This window comes from Bombyx mori, chromosome 19 (genome assembly GCF_030269925.1).
Source record: "Bombyx mori chromosome 19, ASM3026992v2".
NCBI classification, from domain to species: Eukaryota; Metazoa; Arthropoda; class Insecta; order Lepidoptera; family Bombycidae; genus Bombyx; species Bombyx mori.
The window spans coordinates 1,914,492-1,930,101 of record NC_085125.1 but is presented as its reverse complement, the minus strand read 5'-3'; the positions used below and the strand labels follow the sequence as shown (position 1 = coordinate 1,930,101).

General features: G+C 40.0%; 1 protein-coding gene and 2 long non-coding RNA genes across 3 annotated transcripts in view; 2 read left to right on the top strand and 1 right to left on the bottom strand.

Annotated features, from left to right (window-relative positions):
* Positions 1–1,088, bottom strand: part of LOC134200636 (uncharacterized) — a 68,249-nt gene extending 67,161 nt beyond the window's left edge. Inside the window, exon 1 of the long non-coding RNA XR_009975636.1 lies at positions 326–1,088. This is a non-coding gene — a long non-coding RNA (uncharacterized LOC134200636). The remainder of the gene's footprint in view (positions 1–325) is intronic.
* Positions 597–1,371, top strand: LOC134200638 (uncharacterized). The gene is made up of 2 exons (XR_009975638.1): positions 597–652; positions 1,085–1,371. It is a non-coding gene; the product is annotated as an uncharacterized LOC134200638 (long non-coding RNA).
* A 1,282-nt stretch (positions 1,372–2,653) lies between these two features.
* at1 (putative acetyl transferase) lies at positions 2,654–13,967 on the top strand. The gene is made up of 8 exons (NM_001195452.1): positions 2,654–2,672; positions 6,461–6,627; positions 7,830–7,961; positions 9,820–10,084; positions 10,916–11,091; positions 11,654–11,848; positions 12,711–12,865; positions 13,886–13,967. The coding sequence occupies exons 1-8, from the start codon at positions 2,654–2,656 to the stop codon at positions 13,965–13,967; spliced, it is 1,191 nt and encodes a 396-aa protein (NP_001182381.1).
* Positions 13,968–15,610: the final 1,643 nt, after the last annotated feature.

The window sequence follows — 15,610 nt, the reverse complement described above, 5'->3', positions numbered from 1 at the left end:
CTCACATGTTTACGTAGTCCAAACTAATTTCGTCAATATAACCTAAAATTATTGCTGTGGTAAAACGTAGAGACATCGATTGCATTTTCTTATCAGCTTTAAATAAAATACCTTTTGTGATTTAGTAGTGCTTACAGTTCTTTCGACTTTTTTTATTTCTCTATCTTATTCTAATAACTTTCATCGCCTTTTTTAAAATTTGCCCGGTTGCTACTGTAGCGCCACCATTATTTAGCAGATTTTATCGGACACTTTTCACAACAGAGACGGTTCTCCTTACCTCTACCCTCCATGAATGATTTTAAAAAGAAACAAGTTTAATTACCATGACATGGGGTAAATTGGGATCCTGGGGTAAATTGGGACAAACCTGCGGAAGATTCTCAAAGTACCTGTAGCACGGAGTCTACCTAATTTTGTTTATGTTAATATTTATCAATGTATAGAAGAAAAACCAAGCTAACTATGGAAGTACTAAATATGAGTTAAGTTGGTCCCAAAAATTCGTCAAATTAAATTGAAAATAGTGGTTGAAAAGTGCGTTTTAAAACAGCTTACAGAACTTTTAAAAAAAGTAATGTTATCGTTGTTTTTTTAATAAGATCACAGTTTATATAAGTTTTTAATACACCTGGAAATACCACAACAAACGGTAAGTTGTAATATTCTTATTTTAAATACAATATTTCGACAAAATAAAAAATGTATATTTTTTCCTTTCTTTTTGGGGAAAATTGGGACGTATGTAGGGTAATTGGGAACGAGACTGGAAAAATTAGGGACGAGAAAACACAAAATTGGAACGCCAAAAGACAAAATAGGGATGGCTTGTTAGGGTTGTCACTGATATCTTATAATAGATTTTTTAGCCTATACTATCACTTAATTGCGTGATGTAAAGAAGGTTAATGTGTTTATCAGTTAGTTTATGTAAGTATTATAGGTAAAAGAAAAGTATATATATAATTACTTTTTTTTCGCGACATTTACCTTGTAATATCTGCCCGGTCGTATGTTCTTTATAGCAATAAAAAAAATTAAAAGTTAAAAGAACTCAAACGAATCAAAACTTATGTTATTTCAGAATCTATTCACGCGTCGAATCATGATTTTGTTAACATTCAAAACGCACACACAAATAAAAACAGGCCTCAGATTTTAAATGTAACATTAATTAAAAATCCGAGATATCCAATTATGAGTGAGTGAATTAATTGAGTTTAGTTATTTAGCTTAGAAAGAATTTCTTTTATTTTTGTTATTATTGGCAGTAATCAGATAAAGCTGTTTTTTTATCTTATTCACCTGATATCTTACTCTTGCTCAAAGATTATTTTGAAAATGTTGATTAAATAAAATTGTATTATTGCATTACCAGTCCTTTTGTTTTCTATTTTTTATTCTATTTTATCATTTTGTTTCAGAGTTGTTATTTTTAAGGAAATTAAATAATAATTTTCTAAAATATAACGTGCACATACTTTTTTGATCATTGTATTGTTTATTATCATTCACGTCACATCGCTTCGGAATAGAAACCAGCTTAATTTACACTATGTTGTGTATTGTGCTTAAATTATGGATTGTATTCATCATTTCGGTCCATATAAATAATTATATGGCACCTACCTATATATCGCAGTACTGCGAGTTGACAACCCTTACAAATATCCCAATTTAACCCTTAACCGTGTCAATTTACCCCGGACGCTGGGTAAATTGGGACGGTCATTATTTTACCGATTATTTCTTTAAAATGAATAATTAAAATAATGTAACGGTTTTTATCACCTAGGTACGTTCAAGACTCAACTTATTTCTTTGGTTGAGCAGTGACTATTTAATTGGAACTATTTTAAAATTCAATCTGAAGGTCGATTTTGTCCCTATTTACCCCATTGTACGGTAAAACCCAGTAACATTCACATGTGATAGGAGTCAAGGGTCTAGAAGTATTTTATTTTATTTCTCTCGCGAGCACACTTTTTTTCACTTTAAATATGTCAGCATACAAGTTATTGAAATAAAACTGATTTCTTTAAGCTCTAACTTTAGGATTTTCATAAATATTTTACTGGAGCCAGCAACATCATAGACACAGAGATGAAATGTCAAAAGTGAAACAGCTGATAATAGTTTAAAATCCGAATATTACTTTGCCATTAGACCAATGTGAATTAGAGAATTTTGTTTGTAGTTTATCTCACAGATATTACATTTACAACTAACATTTAAGAGTTTATTAGACACAAATAGACGTATATAAAGACACTTCACCAATAGACGACCATAGTTGAGTTTTATAAAATAATTAAAAAAAATTTTGACCGTAGGCCTAGTAAACAGTAAACCTAATAGAGTTTTTTTTTTAAATCTAGTACATACGTCAAATCCGTTTTTTTTCTTTAATGTAATACAATGATAAACATAATAAAGTTAAGTTGAAAATGTAAAAAGCGTCATTATGAAAATATTTATTTAGTCTGTGTATTTCACAGTTGCCTGCGACCAATCTATTAGCGTTATCTCTAATTGGTTATTAGTCTGTAGTTTTCATCTGTTGTGTGTGAGTTATCGTGTGCACTGTGCGTAGTTCAGCTATCATAAAATATATTTCAGTTCTACGTTAACTGGATAGGTATAATTTTGAATCATGTCTGCTTCAGTTAAAGGTAAGACGATGTAAAATAATCTTATATAAGGAGTCCGTAATATGTGTTTTAAATTTTGAAATTTGAACTTGTAGAGTTCAAATTCCACATTGAAAACGATAGCAAGAATTTATAACTTTTGCGACTCTAACTACATACATACTTCCATAAAAGAAAAAGACTAACATATATAGTTTAACAAAATTGAACACGTAGCTGGCTTGCATTTGAAGTTCAACGACCTTGACCAAAGTATTGAAATCAAAGTCCGAATTAATTATATACCTACAATACAAAATTTTCTTCACAAAAATACGAAGGTATAATGATAATTAAATAATACACGGCAAATTCACGATTATATTTACCTTCTGATGGTTGAAATTGTGTTAGAAATAATTGACGTTTTTTTGGAATAATTTGATGTTACGAGAAATTAAATTAATAATTTACGAGAAATTTTCTAATATTATTTGGTTACCTGATGAGAGATTAGCAACCACTTAATCATCAAGTGGAGTGCTAATATTGTTTTATTGTAATACCTAACCTTTTCTGTTTGCGCCGTGACTCGCCGAGACTTAATCCATCATCGGATCGTCACTTCACGTCGAGAGTGGGGTTTTTTTTTGGTCCGAAGGAAATCGCCGGACTTCCGGCCTCCACTGGGGATGGAGGGCGTGGCATGTCGGAGCTGAACTGGCTAAAACCTCCTGTCGCTCAACAATCCGCACCCGAACCTCGCATGAGTTGGAACTCATGAAAAGACAAAGGGGGAAAGTGAAGTGATTAGTGCGGAGCACATCTCTCCCATTACCCTCCCTCTCGACGAGTGCTGTAATTCGACTAAGCACTTAGCGACCCTATATTGTCGCTCGTCAGATTCTCACCAACACAGAACTGAAGGAAGAATGCGGTGGCGGGTTGCACGTCGTTGGCAGTTCTTTGACATGATAAGATCGTGTAATGTGAAAATACTTTTTCTTCTTAATGCAGCGCTTCCAAAACCTCTCTTTTTTTCCACCTTATCCCACTAGGTGGGGTCGGCCCAGCTAACTTTTCTCTTCCATTCTCTTCTATCAGCCGTCATCTCAACATCACTCCTCTCTCTCTCATATCGTCATTCACACACTCCTTCCATGTCTTCTTCGGTTGACCTCTTCCTCCTTTTTTTTTCATTGCTTAGGTGGGTGGGCACCACTAAGCAATAACACCTGGTGTTAAGTGATTACTGGAGTCCATAGAAATCTAGAACGTAAATGCGCCACCCACTTTGAGATATAAGTTCTAAGGGCTCAGTATAGTTACAACGGCTGCCCCACCCTTCAAACCGAAACGCATTACTCCTTCACGGCAGAAATAGGCAGGGTGGTGTTACCTACCCGTGCGGACTCATAAGAGGTCCTACCACCAGTAAAATCCCTCTACCTTGCACTACCATTTCCTTACATCTCCTAGTCACATGCATCCCAGCATCCCAAAACCGACGGGGAGACATTTTTTCCTGTTCACGCTGTTGACAGACATAAGCCCTCTCCCACCTGTATCTACCTGGCGAAATCAAAATGAAAATTCCGACTAACATGCTCTGTGCTCTAACTGCATCCTGATAGATCCACCTGAGTCACTCTCAGCCAAAGCAGAGGTAAAACAGACGCAGCCAAAGCAGAGGTCATCGTACTCGTGATATTTAGCACCAGGCTGCTTTCCACTGAATCTTTATAGTAGATTTGCGATAGCTATCCAGACCCAAAGCAGCTGTCTCTGAGCAGTTAGGCGTCTTTCCGACGCGCTCGGGCTGTTGCTGGTGCTTTTAGGTACCTCAAGCACCGGTCATTGTTCTCGTCGAACCCGTCGCTTGTGACGAAGGGCTCGACGAGTAAATTAACCCTCAGACACAGCCCTACTGAGTTTCTCGCCGGATCTTCTCAGTGGGTCGCGTTTCCGATCCGCCGGTGGATTCTGCGAAGCACGGCTCTTGCTAGGGTTCGTGTTAGCAACGTCGTCAGGTTTGAGCCCCGTGAGCTCACCTACTAGTTTAGGTTACCCTGAAATAGCCTCTCAAGGCTCTCAGCTAAGGTAGGAAAAAAAAAGCTGTTGCTGAGAAACTATTTCACAGCTGATCCATCTAAATCGTCCTCCGCTTTGGTCAAGCTGGAAAGACCAACGATATAGCAATCCCTCCTTTTTAAAAAAAACATATGCCTATCTATCATATCAGAAAACGTGCCGGCTTCGCGTTGTTGACAGGCAACACGATAATTATTGATACTTATTAATCTTTAATTTTATTACACGACAAGATGCGTGCCGCGGATAACTTTGTATTTTGTACTTCAGAAAGATTTAATTTATAATTCAGGAATAACGAAGCATCTAGAATTTTCCTTACGGTCACCTCATGTAATGAGTTAGTAACGATACAGTCGCACCACCGGTATACACGAGAACACTGGGCATCTTGCCCACTAAGCCACGTATACTGCGGCCTCTGCCGCAAAAATGATGATTAAGGGGAAACGGCGTGGCCTCTGATGTTTTACCAGATTATGTAATTGATCAAGAAGAACTTCGCTCCGAATTATAAAAATGCCCCCCGCTAGAAATACAATCGTTATCAAACTTAATCCGAAAATGATTCGATAATATCTTTATTTCTGTTCAAAGTCTAATGTCCAAGTACTTCTGAAGTACAAAGTTAACGTACGGTGATAATGTTCATTTCATTATCTCTAGAAAATGTGTATCAGAGCCTGACGTGCGTGCCTCAAATTATCTCTAGAAACGCACTTTGCATGACCACGGTCTGTACAAGAACGTTAAGATAATATTGTTACGCACTGGGGTTCGGGATAAATAAAATTCTACCAAAGTACAACTAAAAAACTGTATTCAACAGTTAAAACACAAACACTCACTCTCAATTCGCTTGTTCCGCTTCGCTTCAGGTGATCCGTTCGCTGTTTCGCTTCGAGTAGTTCCGATTACTGACTGACTGCGTGCCATCCCTGCAACGTTTTTATAGCCGATACCCCATCCCTAGAATTATCGAGAATATTCCACACATCTCTAGTCGTGGTTCCCGCTATCTGACAATAGATGGCGTTATACTTCTCGAGCGTTCTAGGTCTTTCGATATTCGTTCGAGTATTCGGCGATAGATGGCGTTACTCTTACCGGCGTAACGATACTCATGTCGGTGGCGAGCATATGACGCAAAGTCCTCAGAGTATTGAAATTGCAGCATAGATGTGTGTTGTAGAATTCTAATTAGTGAAAAGTCGGCAAAACAAAAATACAGCTACCTAAGCTTCGAACCACGGTTTATATTCTTTTTGGTGTTAATTAGTTACCGGAACCCGTAGACAACGACACCGTAAATGCCGCCACCCACCTTGAGACGTAAGTTTCAAGGTCTCAGTTTTTACAGCACGACTGCCCCACCCTTCAACTGAAACGCGTTACTGCTTCACCGCAGAAATAGGCAGGGTGGTTTTATTGGAGTTGATAGATATAGAAACATATACATAGACAGCAGTGACAATAGGTGTCTTGAAAAATGAAAAAAATTCTGTCGATTCGTGAAGTAAAACAAAATAACAAAACTGTGATTTGGTTAAAAAATTCTAAAGCATTAACGTAATTAATTCTAATTTATAAAAGTGTGTTAGTATATTATTTCGTAACTGCCTGCACTCTGCGATTTAAAGATTGGACTGTGCTACCAAGAACTTTAAATTATATCAGGTTTTACCTGCCCGTGTGGTTACTACCAGTAATTACGCAACTTATAAATATAATTTATGAAGGGATTTTCATCGTGGGCGCTAAAAGGACGCCGTTTGGTACCTTCGGCGGAGTCTTCCGCAACACATCCGCGACCGAACTGCAGACGATAGCCACTGTCGGTGCGCTGAAGGAGGCCGGAGTGTCCCCGGCTCAGGTCGACAGCATGGTCGTGGGCCAAGTCATCTCTGTAAGTAATTTATGGCAAGGAATGAATCTGCATGAATCATCATAGTCGGTCGCTCTTGGCAGAGCAGTCGTGGTCATAAGGAATTCTTGCTTATTAAAGCCTTAACAGATGTTTTCCATAGTTTGCGAACCGAGGCCTGGCGCATGCACTCGTTAAGTGGAGTTTCAGTAAGGTCTTTCACCTGATCAGTCCAGCGCATGGGGATTCGTCCACGAGATCTCTTACCATTGACCCTATCCTAAACAACAAGTTTCTCAATAGAGTCTGCTGGCCGTTGCGATACGTGTCCAAAATATCGAAGAATCCTGGATTGCACTGTTGACGACAACCTTTGAGAGTTATTCAGTTCTTTTAGGATCGAGGCGTTGGTGCGATGCTCAGTCCAAGATATACGAACCATCCTTTTCCAGCACCACATTTCTAATGCATCGATCCTTCTGCATGAATACTTAGCCTTAAATGCAAGTGTGTGAAATTTGAAGTTGATCTAATCGGGCGGGATTGACCTTTTTACTACGTATGTTAGCGAGGAGACCCCGACCTGAATATTCGTTCGTTATATTCAAAATCGCCAATGAATGATTTGAAATGAACCCAATGAAGTATTCAAAACATCGGAAACTATAAATACAAAATAAAACGATTAAGGACTGAGTCATTGATGATTAAAGACTTTATTTGTGCGCTTTAATCTTGACAGTTACAATTATCTGAAGGCCGGAACGAAGAGGGTAGAGAATTGAAGGTTGAGTGAGTGAGGATAGCTCACTTAAATTTGCACATCTTCCTGATCATAGTCTGACAGATTTTATAATCGGAGATCCTTAGGATTTTTGAATACGTAGATGATTTTGGCGTAACAAATGTTGGGTACTTGCGCTATTATTGAGCTAAAGGGATCATAAAGGGACATTCGTGGTGTAACCATATTCAAATGATGATCCGTAGAAAAGAGTTGTATCTTTCGTATTTTATGAACTTACGCGTCTTGGCATCGATGTCCGGTTTATTTCTGCCCCCAATGTAACTTTGATAAGGTAACAAGGACTTCAAGCATGTGTCAGGTATGCTCCATTATATATATTTTAAGGCTGAATTCGACCTCCCCTATCAAAGTATTACTAGCCATTTAATACCAGGTACACCGCGATGGCTTTTGCTCATATACAAATAAATGCCAACCGTAATTCTCCTTCCGCCAGTCATCACAAACTGACGGAATCTACACGCCACGTCACGCGGCGCTCAAAGCTGGTATTCCTCAAGAGAAGCCGGTGCTCGGCATCAACAGACTATGCGGCTCTGGTTTCCAGTCGATCGTGAACAGCGCTCAGGTATGTATAACGTTAAAACTTGAAGTTTCTGTTTTTTCCTCTACCTATTCACTGGTAGCCTATGGGGCTATTTATGTACCACAGGCCTATCGATATCAGCCGCTCAGTAGGGCTGCCTACTGACGAGATTTTTAATTTTTTTTAATGTTATTTTTTATTGCTTAGATGTGTGGACTAGCTCACAGCCCACCTGGTGTAAAGTGGTTACTGGAGCCCATAGACATCTACAACGTAAATGCGCCACACACCTTGAGATATAGTTCTAAGGTCTCAGTATAGTCACAACGGCTGCCCCACCCTTCAAACCGAAACGCATTACTGCGTCACGGCAGAAATAGGCAAGGCGGTGGTACCTACCCGTGCGGGCTCACAAGAGGTCCTACCACCAGTAATTACGCAAATTATAATTTTGCGGGTTTGATTTTTATTGCACGATGTTATTCCTTCACCGTGGAAGTCAATCATGAACATTTGTTGAGTACGTATTTCATTAGAAAAATTGGTATCCGCCTGCTGGATTCGAACACCGGTGCATCGCTCGATACGAATGCACCGGACGTCTTATCCTTTAGGCCACGACGACTTCATAAGCTGATCTTTGATCATCTCAAGGTGATCGATATCACTTAACCTTGTCATATTCACTGACTCTGGTAACCGCTAAACATACAAACAAACAGCACGACAAATACATTACATATTCGAGAAATGGTGAGAAACTTTTTTTTTCGCACCTAAGCTCACGAGGAATAGACCTGACGACGTTGCTAACACTAGTCCTAGCAAGAGCAGTGCTTCGCAGAATCTACCACCGGATCGGAAAAGCGATCCACTGAGAAGATCTAGGGGCTTTTACCACATTTTCCAAATTTGTTGATCTCCCGATATTCCTAGGTAGAGGATATCACACAACAAACTACAAAAAAGTCTACCTATTATAAAATTTGGTGTCCCTGCTGGAGAAATCCTTTATCTGGCGCTAACCCTTGTATTCGATTCAGGATTCATACCATGAAATACTTTGTCATCAAAATTGGACCGACATGGAAAAAGATAAGATACGATAAGACGAAGTTTGTCCTTAATTAACAAACATTGCAAATAAAATAAAATACTGTAAATAATGAATTTCGAAATTCACTATCATCGGTATTTAGAAGCAAAAATACACATAAGAAGTATGCACGCGATGACTAATGCGAAGTTTGAGAACATCTGTACGTTGAAGCAAATAAGAATTTCTAGTCTATTTCGATTAAGTTTCAACATCATAATGACAATCTATATATTAATACGTGAAGCAAAAACTTTGTATCCCTTTTTACTAAAATTGCGCGGACGGAGGAGTATGAAATTTTCCACACTTATAGAGAATATAGAGAAGAAGTGCACAATGCTAATATTTTTTTAAAATAATGCATAAAAGATACATTAAATCAATAAAGAAAACATTACACACACTACATACCATGTATTTGACGCACACACGGATGCATACTATTTATTGTCAAACGTTTGTTCTTGACGTCTGTGTTCAAATTGAGAATAGATTAAATATTGTTCGTGTAATAAAAATCAAACCCGCAAAATTATAATTTGCGTAATTACTGGCGGTAGGATCTCTTGTGAGTCCGCGCGGGTGGGTGAAGCAGTAATGCGTTTCGGTTTGAAGGGTGGAATAGCCGTTGTAACTATACTTGAGACCTTAGAACTTATATCTCAAGGTGGGTGGCGCTTTTACGTCGTAAATGTCTATGGGTTCCAGTAACCACTTAACACCAGGTGGGCTGTGAGCTCGTCCACCCATATAAGCAATAAAAAAAAAGTTAAATGAGAGGGTTATTCAAATCCCACACAGGACATTTTGACCGGCGCAGCCAAGATCTCAGTAGCGGGGGGAGTAGAGAACATGTCGCAAGCGCCCTTCGCGGTCAGAAACGTGAGGTTCGGCACGGCTCTGGGCACCAACTACGCCTTCGAAGACACCCTCTGGGCCGGACTCTCGGACTCCTACTGCGGACTCCCCATGGGCATGACCGCCGAGAAGCTAGGAGCCCAGTTCGGAATCACCAGAGACGAAGTTGACAATTACGCTCTACAATCGCAACAGAAGTGGAAGACTGGTGAGTTGGTTTTTTATGTCATTAGAACTATCGAGTTTCAGATACACTTTACTTAAACTTAAACTATGTTCATATTCAAGAACTAATTTCACAATGGAGGGTTTATTACTTTAATTACTGGTGGTAACGTGTGTTCTGAGCTAAAAGCATCTTAAAATTTATTAAAAACCAAGTATACATAAAAGGATGCGAAAAGACCTCTGGTCTCTGACCCTAGCAGTTGTTGAGTTCAAGTGGTCGTAGAACTCTAAATGGCAACGCCTCGAGACTTTTCACCTTGCCGAAGATCGTAGCATGTGAAGGAGTTTGCCTGTAGCGTTTCCGTCGAAGCCACGATCCTCATTAGTGAGGGAACGGCTTGAGGAGTAGGGGCCATAAAAGATTGTGTTACACAATTCATTTACGAATTTACGCTATTGAATAATATACTAGTGATCCCGCAGTAGTCGAAAAATTCGACTATAATTAATTGAAATTAGTTGAACATTATTATGGTTATCGCCAAGACTACACTGTAGACAAATAATATTAAATATAAACAGTATTAACATATTTTCAATTTGACCACAGATTTTAAGCGATAACAAAAGTTTAACAACAAACATGAGTATAAATATGTGTGTGTGTCAAATACATGGTAGTGTGTGTAATGTTTTATTTATTGATTTAATGTATTTTAATGTAATTAAAAAAAAATTAGCATTCTGCACTCCTTCGCTGTATTCTTTATAGTGTGAGAAATTTCATAATACTCCGTCCGCGAAATTTTCGTAAAAAGGGAATCAAAGTTTTTGCTTCACCTATTAATATATAGATAAAACTTTCTACCAGCTAACGACGCAGGAGTATTCAAAGCGGAGATCGAACCTGTGTCTCTTACGATCAAGAGGAAGGAGGTCAAGGTCGAGGTAGACGAGCACCCTCGTCCTCAGACCACACTCGAGGGCCTGAAGAAACTGCCCCCCGTCTTCAAAAAGGAAGGTCTAGTCACTGCTGGAACTGCTTCTGTAAGTTTTTTTAACTACTCATTTCAGGTTTCACACAAGATCTCCATTTCCAGGTATACCAATAGCCAATTCGTATTTTGTTTGCTTATAGCAATAGGCTTATTGAAATATATAATGAAATACAATTTGTGTATCAAATAAATAATGAGCCAATAAACTTAAATATTTGTGACAATGGTGGAGGTCCTTTATACCTTTCCCCCAAAACTAGTGACGGTATGATGTTTATATGTCGCTCGTGAACATTGACGTCATTGTTCAAGAATTATTAACATATTTTTTTATTGTTTGAATTGGTGGACGAGCTCACAGCCCACCTGGTGTTAAGTGGTTATTGGAGCCCATAGACATCCACAACGTAAATGCACCACCCACCTTGAGATATAAGTTCTAAGGTCTCAAGTGTAACTACAACGGCTACCCCACCCTTTAATCCGAAACACATTACTGCTTCGCGGCACAAATAGGCAGGGTGGTGGTACCCACCCACGCGGACTCACAAGAGGTCCTACCACTAGTAATTATGCCTCAAGAGCGTGTTTTGAAATTGATCAACCTCCAGGGTATCAGCGATGGTGCTGGAGCGCTGGTGCTGGTCAGCGAGGAAGCCGCCAAGAACCTAAAGCCCCTCGCTCGCCTCGTAGGCTGGGCCTATGTGGGAGTGGACCCCAGCATCATGGGCATTGGGCCTGTGCCCGCCATCGAGAACCTTCTTAAAGTCACCAAACTCACCCTCAATGATGTCGACCTTATTGAGGTTAGTTTGAAATACAAACGCCAAAAGTATGATAAAGGGCAGACATGATCCAAACGCTGCTTGAGTAATTTCAAGAAATTTGCAACCAGACCAAAACCAGTCCATTCCTTTCAGACATTCAATTACTTACACTTGACACACTCGGTGGCTTAGTTGTTGGTGCCTCTGGAATGCACAGGTTTTTTGCTCAGGTTTTGGTTTCTTCATTATTTATAAATGTATTTATTTAAAGATATATCAGGACCTGATTCCCATATTACGAGCAATCCTAGAGCAGACATTTTGCAGTGAAGTGCCAAAAAGTTAGCTACTATAAGCACCTTATCTATCTCTGGAAGGCTACTGAAGCTCCTAGACTAATGAAAGGCCACTGTCTATAGTTATAAACGCTGCAGTTACTGGAATAACATTGAAATACCTTCAAATCGAACTGCTTGCTGCCAGTGTAGGTGTGGGCCTACTTTCTACTATTACTGGTACCCAAAACACAAAACAAAAGTTCTGTTAAGTACAGAAATAAGTTTTCTACTCTGGAGGATGGGGAGCAGTAGTGTTTTAGAAGGTAGGGATCTGTTAAAACCGATTAGACTTTTCGAACCTTTGGATTTTTTTTATTGCTTATATGGGTCGACGAGCTCACAGCCCACCTGGTGTTAAGTTGTTATTGGAGCCCATAGACATCTTGAGATATAAGTTCTAAGGTCTCAAGTACAGTTACAACGGCTGCCCTTCAAACCAAAACGCATTACTGCTTCGCTTCAGAAATAGGTAGGGTGGTGGTACCCACCCGCGCGGACTCACAAGAGGTCCTACCACCAGTAATTAATTGTCATAGTGATGGTGATGTAAGTTGCGTGCGCAGATCAACGAGGCCTTCGTGGCTCAGACGCTGTCGTGTGCCAAGGCGCTGAAGCTCGACATGAGCAAGCTGAACGTCAACGGAGGCGCCACCGCGCTGGGACACCCGCTCGGCGCTTCCGGCTCCCGGATCACGGCGCACCTCGTGCACGAGCTCAGGTATACACCCATTTTTTTTCTTTTTTTTCCCTTCCTAATCTAGAGAGGCTATATCAGCGGAACCTTAACTAGTAGGTGAGCTCACGGGGCTCAAACCTGATGACGTTGCTAACACGAACCCTAGCAAGAGCCGTGCTTCGCAGAATCTACCACCAGATCGGAAACGCGACCCACTGAGAAGATCCGGCGAGAAACTCATTGGGCTCACCCTAACTGAACCCACCAGACGACCTACAGAGCTGCCGGAATGAATTTGCAAACTGCGCGCAATGTATTTCGATTAAGAATCAGCTGGTGGTGGAAGTCGTCGTGGCCTAAAGGATAAGACGTCCGGTGCATTCGTGTTGAAGCGATGCAACGGTGTTCGAATCCCGCAGGCGGGTACCAATTTTTCTAATGAAATACGCACTCAACAAATGTTCACGATTGACTTCCACGGTGAAGGAATAACATCTTGCAATAAAAATCAAACCCGCAAAATTATAATTTGCGTAATTACTGGTGGTAGGACCTCTTGTGAGTCCGCACGGGTAGGTACCACCGCCCCGCCTATTTCTGCCGTGAAGCAGTAATGCATTTCGGTTTGAAGGGTGGGGCAGCCGTTGTGACTATACTTGAGACCTTAGAACTATATCTCAAGGTGTGTGTGGCGCATTTTACGTTGTAGATGTCTATGGGCTTCAGTAACCACTTAACACCAGGTGGGCTGTGAGCTCGTCCACACATCTAGGCAATAGAAAAAAAAACCTCTTGTGAGTCCGCGCAGGTAGATACCACCGCCCTGCCTGTTTCTGCTGTGAAACAGTAATGCGTTTCGGTTTGAAGGGTGGAGCAGTCATTGTAACTATACTTGAGACCTTAGAACTTATATCTCGAGGTAGGTAGCAGTATTTACGTTGTAGATGTCTATCTGCTCCGGTAACCGCTAATTTAAGATATATATGATGTTATTCCTTCACCGTGTAAGTCAATCGTGAACATTTGTTGAGTACGTGTGAGTACAAGCTGTTGTGTCCGCAGACGGCGCGGGCTGCGGCGCGGGGTGGGGTCGGCCTGCATCGGCGGGGGGCAGGGCATCGCCCTCATGATCGAGACTGTTTGAGCGGCCGCCGCGTGATGTCGACACTAACAGAAGTCAACTTGTAAAGGGTGCTTGAAGTGCCTTAATTATATTATTTTAAATTTAGGAAAAAAATATTATAATTCAATTATTTTAGTTAAAGAAGAAAAATGTATGTAATTTCAATTTAATAAATTAACGATTTTTTTTTTCTAAATTTTTTAAATATTATGTTGTTATACATTTTGCTAATTATTTTTTAATGAAAAGTATTTTTGAGCGGTTATTTTTGAAAATTATATGTATATTATTTTTATGAATATACAAAAAAATATACATTTTATAACTTTATCTATATTAAATATCTGTGAAATAAAATTTACATGTTTATAGTTAAGTCCTTACAACCACGTATTTTTTTAATATATAAGTGTAAATGTGAAAAATAGAAGAAAAAGAAGAAATTATTAATAAAATAATCAGTTTTCAATCGCTGTATTTTTATTTATTACATCGATTTAATCGTTCTTAAATTAAGGAATAATTTATAAAGTTAAAATAATTATTTTTTATTACCAACAGTATCCACGACCCCCATAAAAATAAACACTACAACTTAAAAATCTACAGGGTCTGCGTTGAGGTCATTAGGCCGACCTCTCAATTATAATAACATAGATATCTAAGCTTGGAGTTGAAAGTGATTTATGCTCCATAACATAAGTAGTACGGTGGTCTGAAGCCCTGGAGCTTTTAGTTAACATATAGATACTCCCACCCCCCATTAAAACGGTACGCGACCGTGCCGCCTTCATATTACGACGCCTCTATCCTCTGATTTGCAAGCGAAGTAAATTGTCCCTTCGTAATAACGTGACACTCTACAAAACTTGCATACGCCCCGTCATGACGTATGCAAGCGTAGTGTTCGCTCACGCGGCCCGCACCAACTTGAAACCCCTTCAAGTCATTCAATCCTGTTTTGGCAGGATAGCCGTCGGAGCACCATGGTTCCTAAGGGACGTGGATCTCCATGATGACTTGAGCTTGATTCAGTAAGTACCTACAGCCGGCATAATTGCGCCACTTTGAGAAGGCGGCACGACATGAAAACCCTCTTATCGTAGCCGCTGGAATTCCATACCCAATCCTGTAGACCGAATGGTAAACAGTCGACGTGGCCTAAACACGTCATTACGGATCCTCCCGATCCATTAACGGTGATTTTGGGTACCACAAGCACCGGTCACCGTTCTCGCCGAACCCGTCACTTGCGACGAAGGGGTCAACGAATAAATGAACCCACAGACACAGCTCACTGAGTTTCTAGCCGGATCTTCTCAGCGGGTCGCGATTCCGATCCGGTATTAGATTCATTCGCGAAGCAGCTGCTCCTGAGTTGTTAGGTCTCCTTTGGAGGCGCTCGGGCATCTGTTAAGAAATCACACCCCTCCTGTTTGAGCCTTCGCTCGTCCACCTGTCCTAGTGAAACTGGAAAGGCCTCCGGACCCTCCCTCATTCATAGAAAGAAAATAAACTATTATTTGCATACGAAATATCGGGAACTCATAAACTGAAATTGAATATGAATTTTTGAAAGAAATGTATGAATAATAATAACGAGCTGGTTACACGATGACACCGATCAGCTGGTCACGCATGGACATCTACGCAGAATGCCCGTG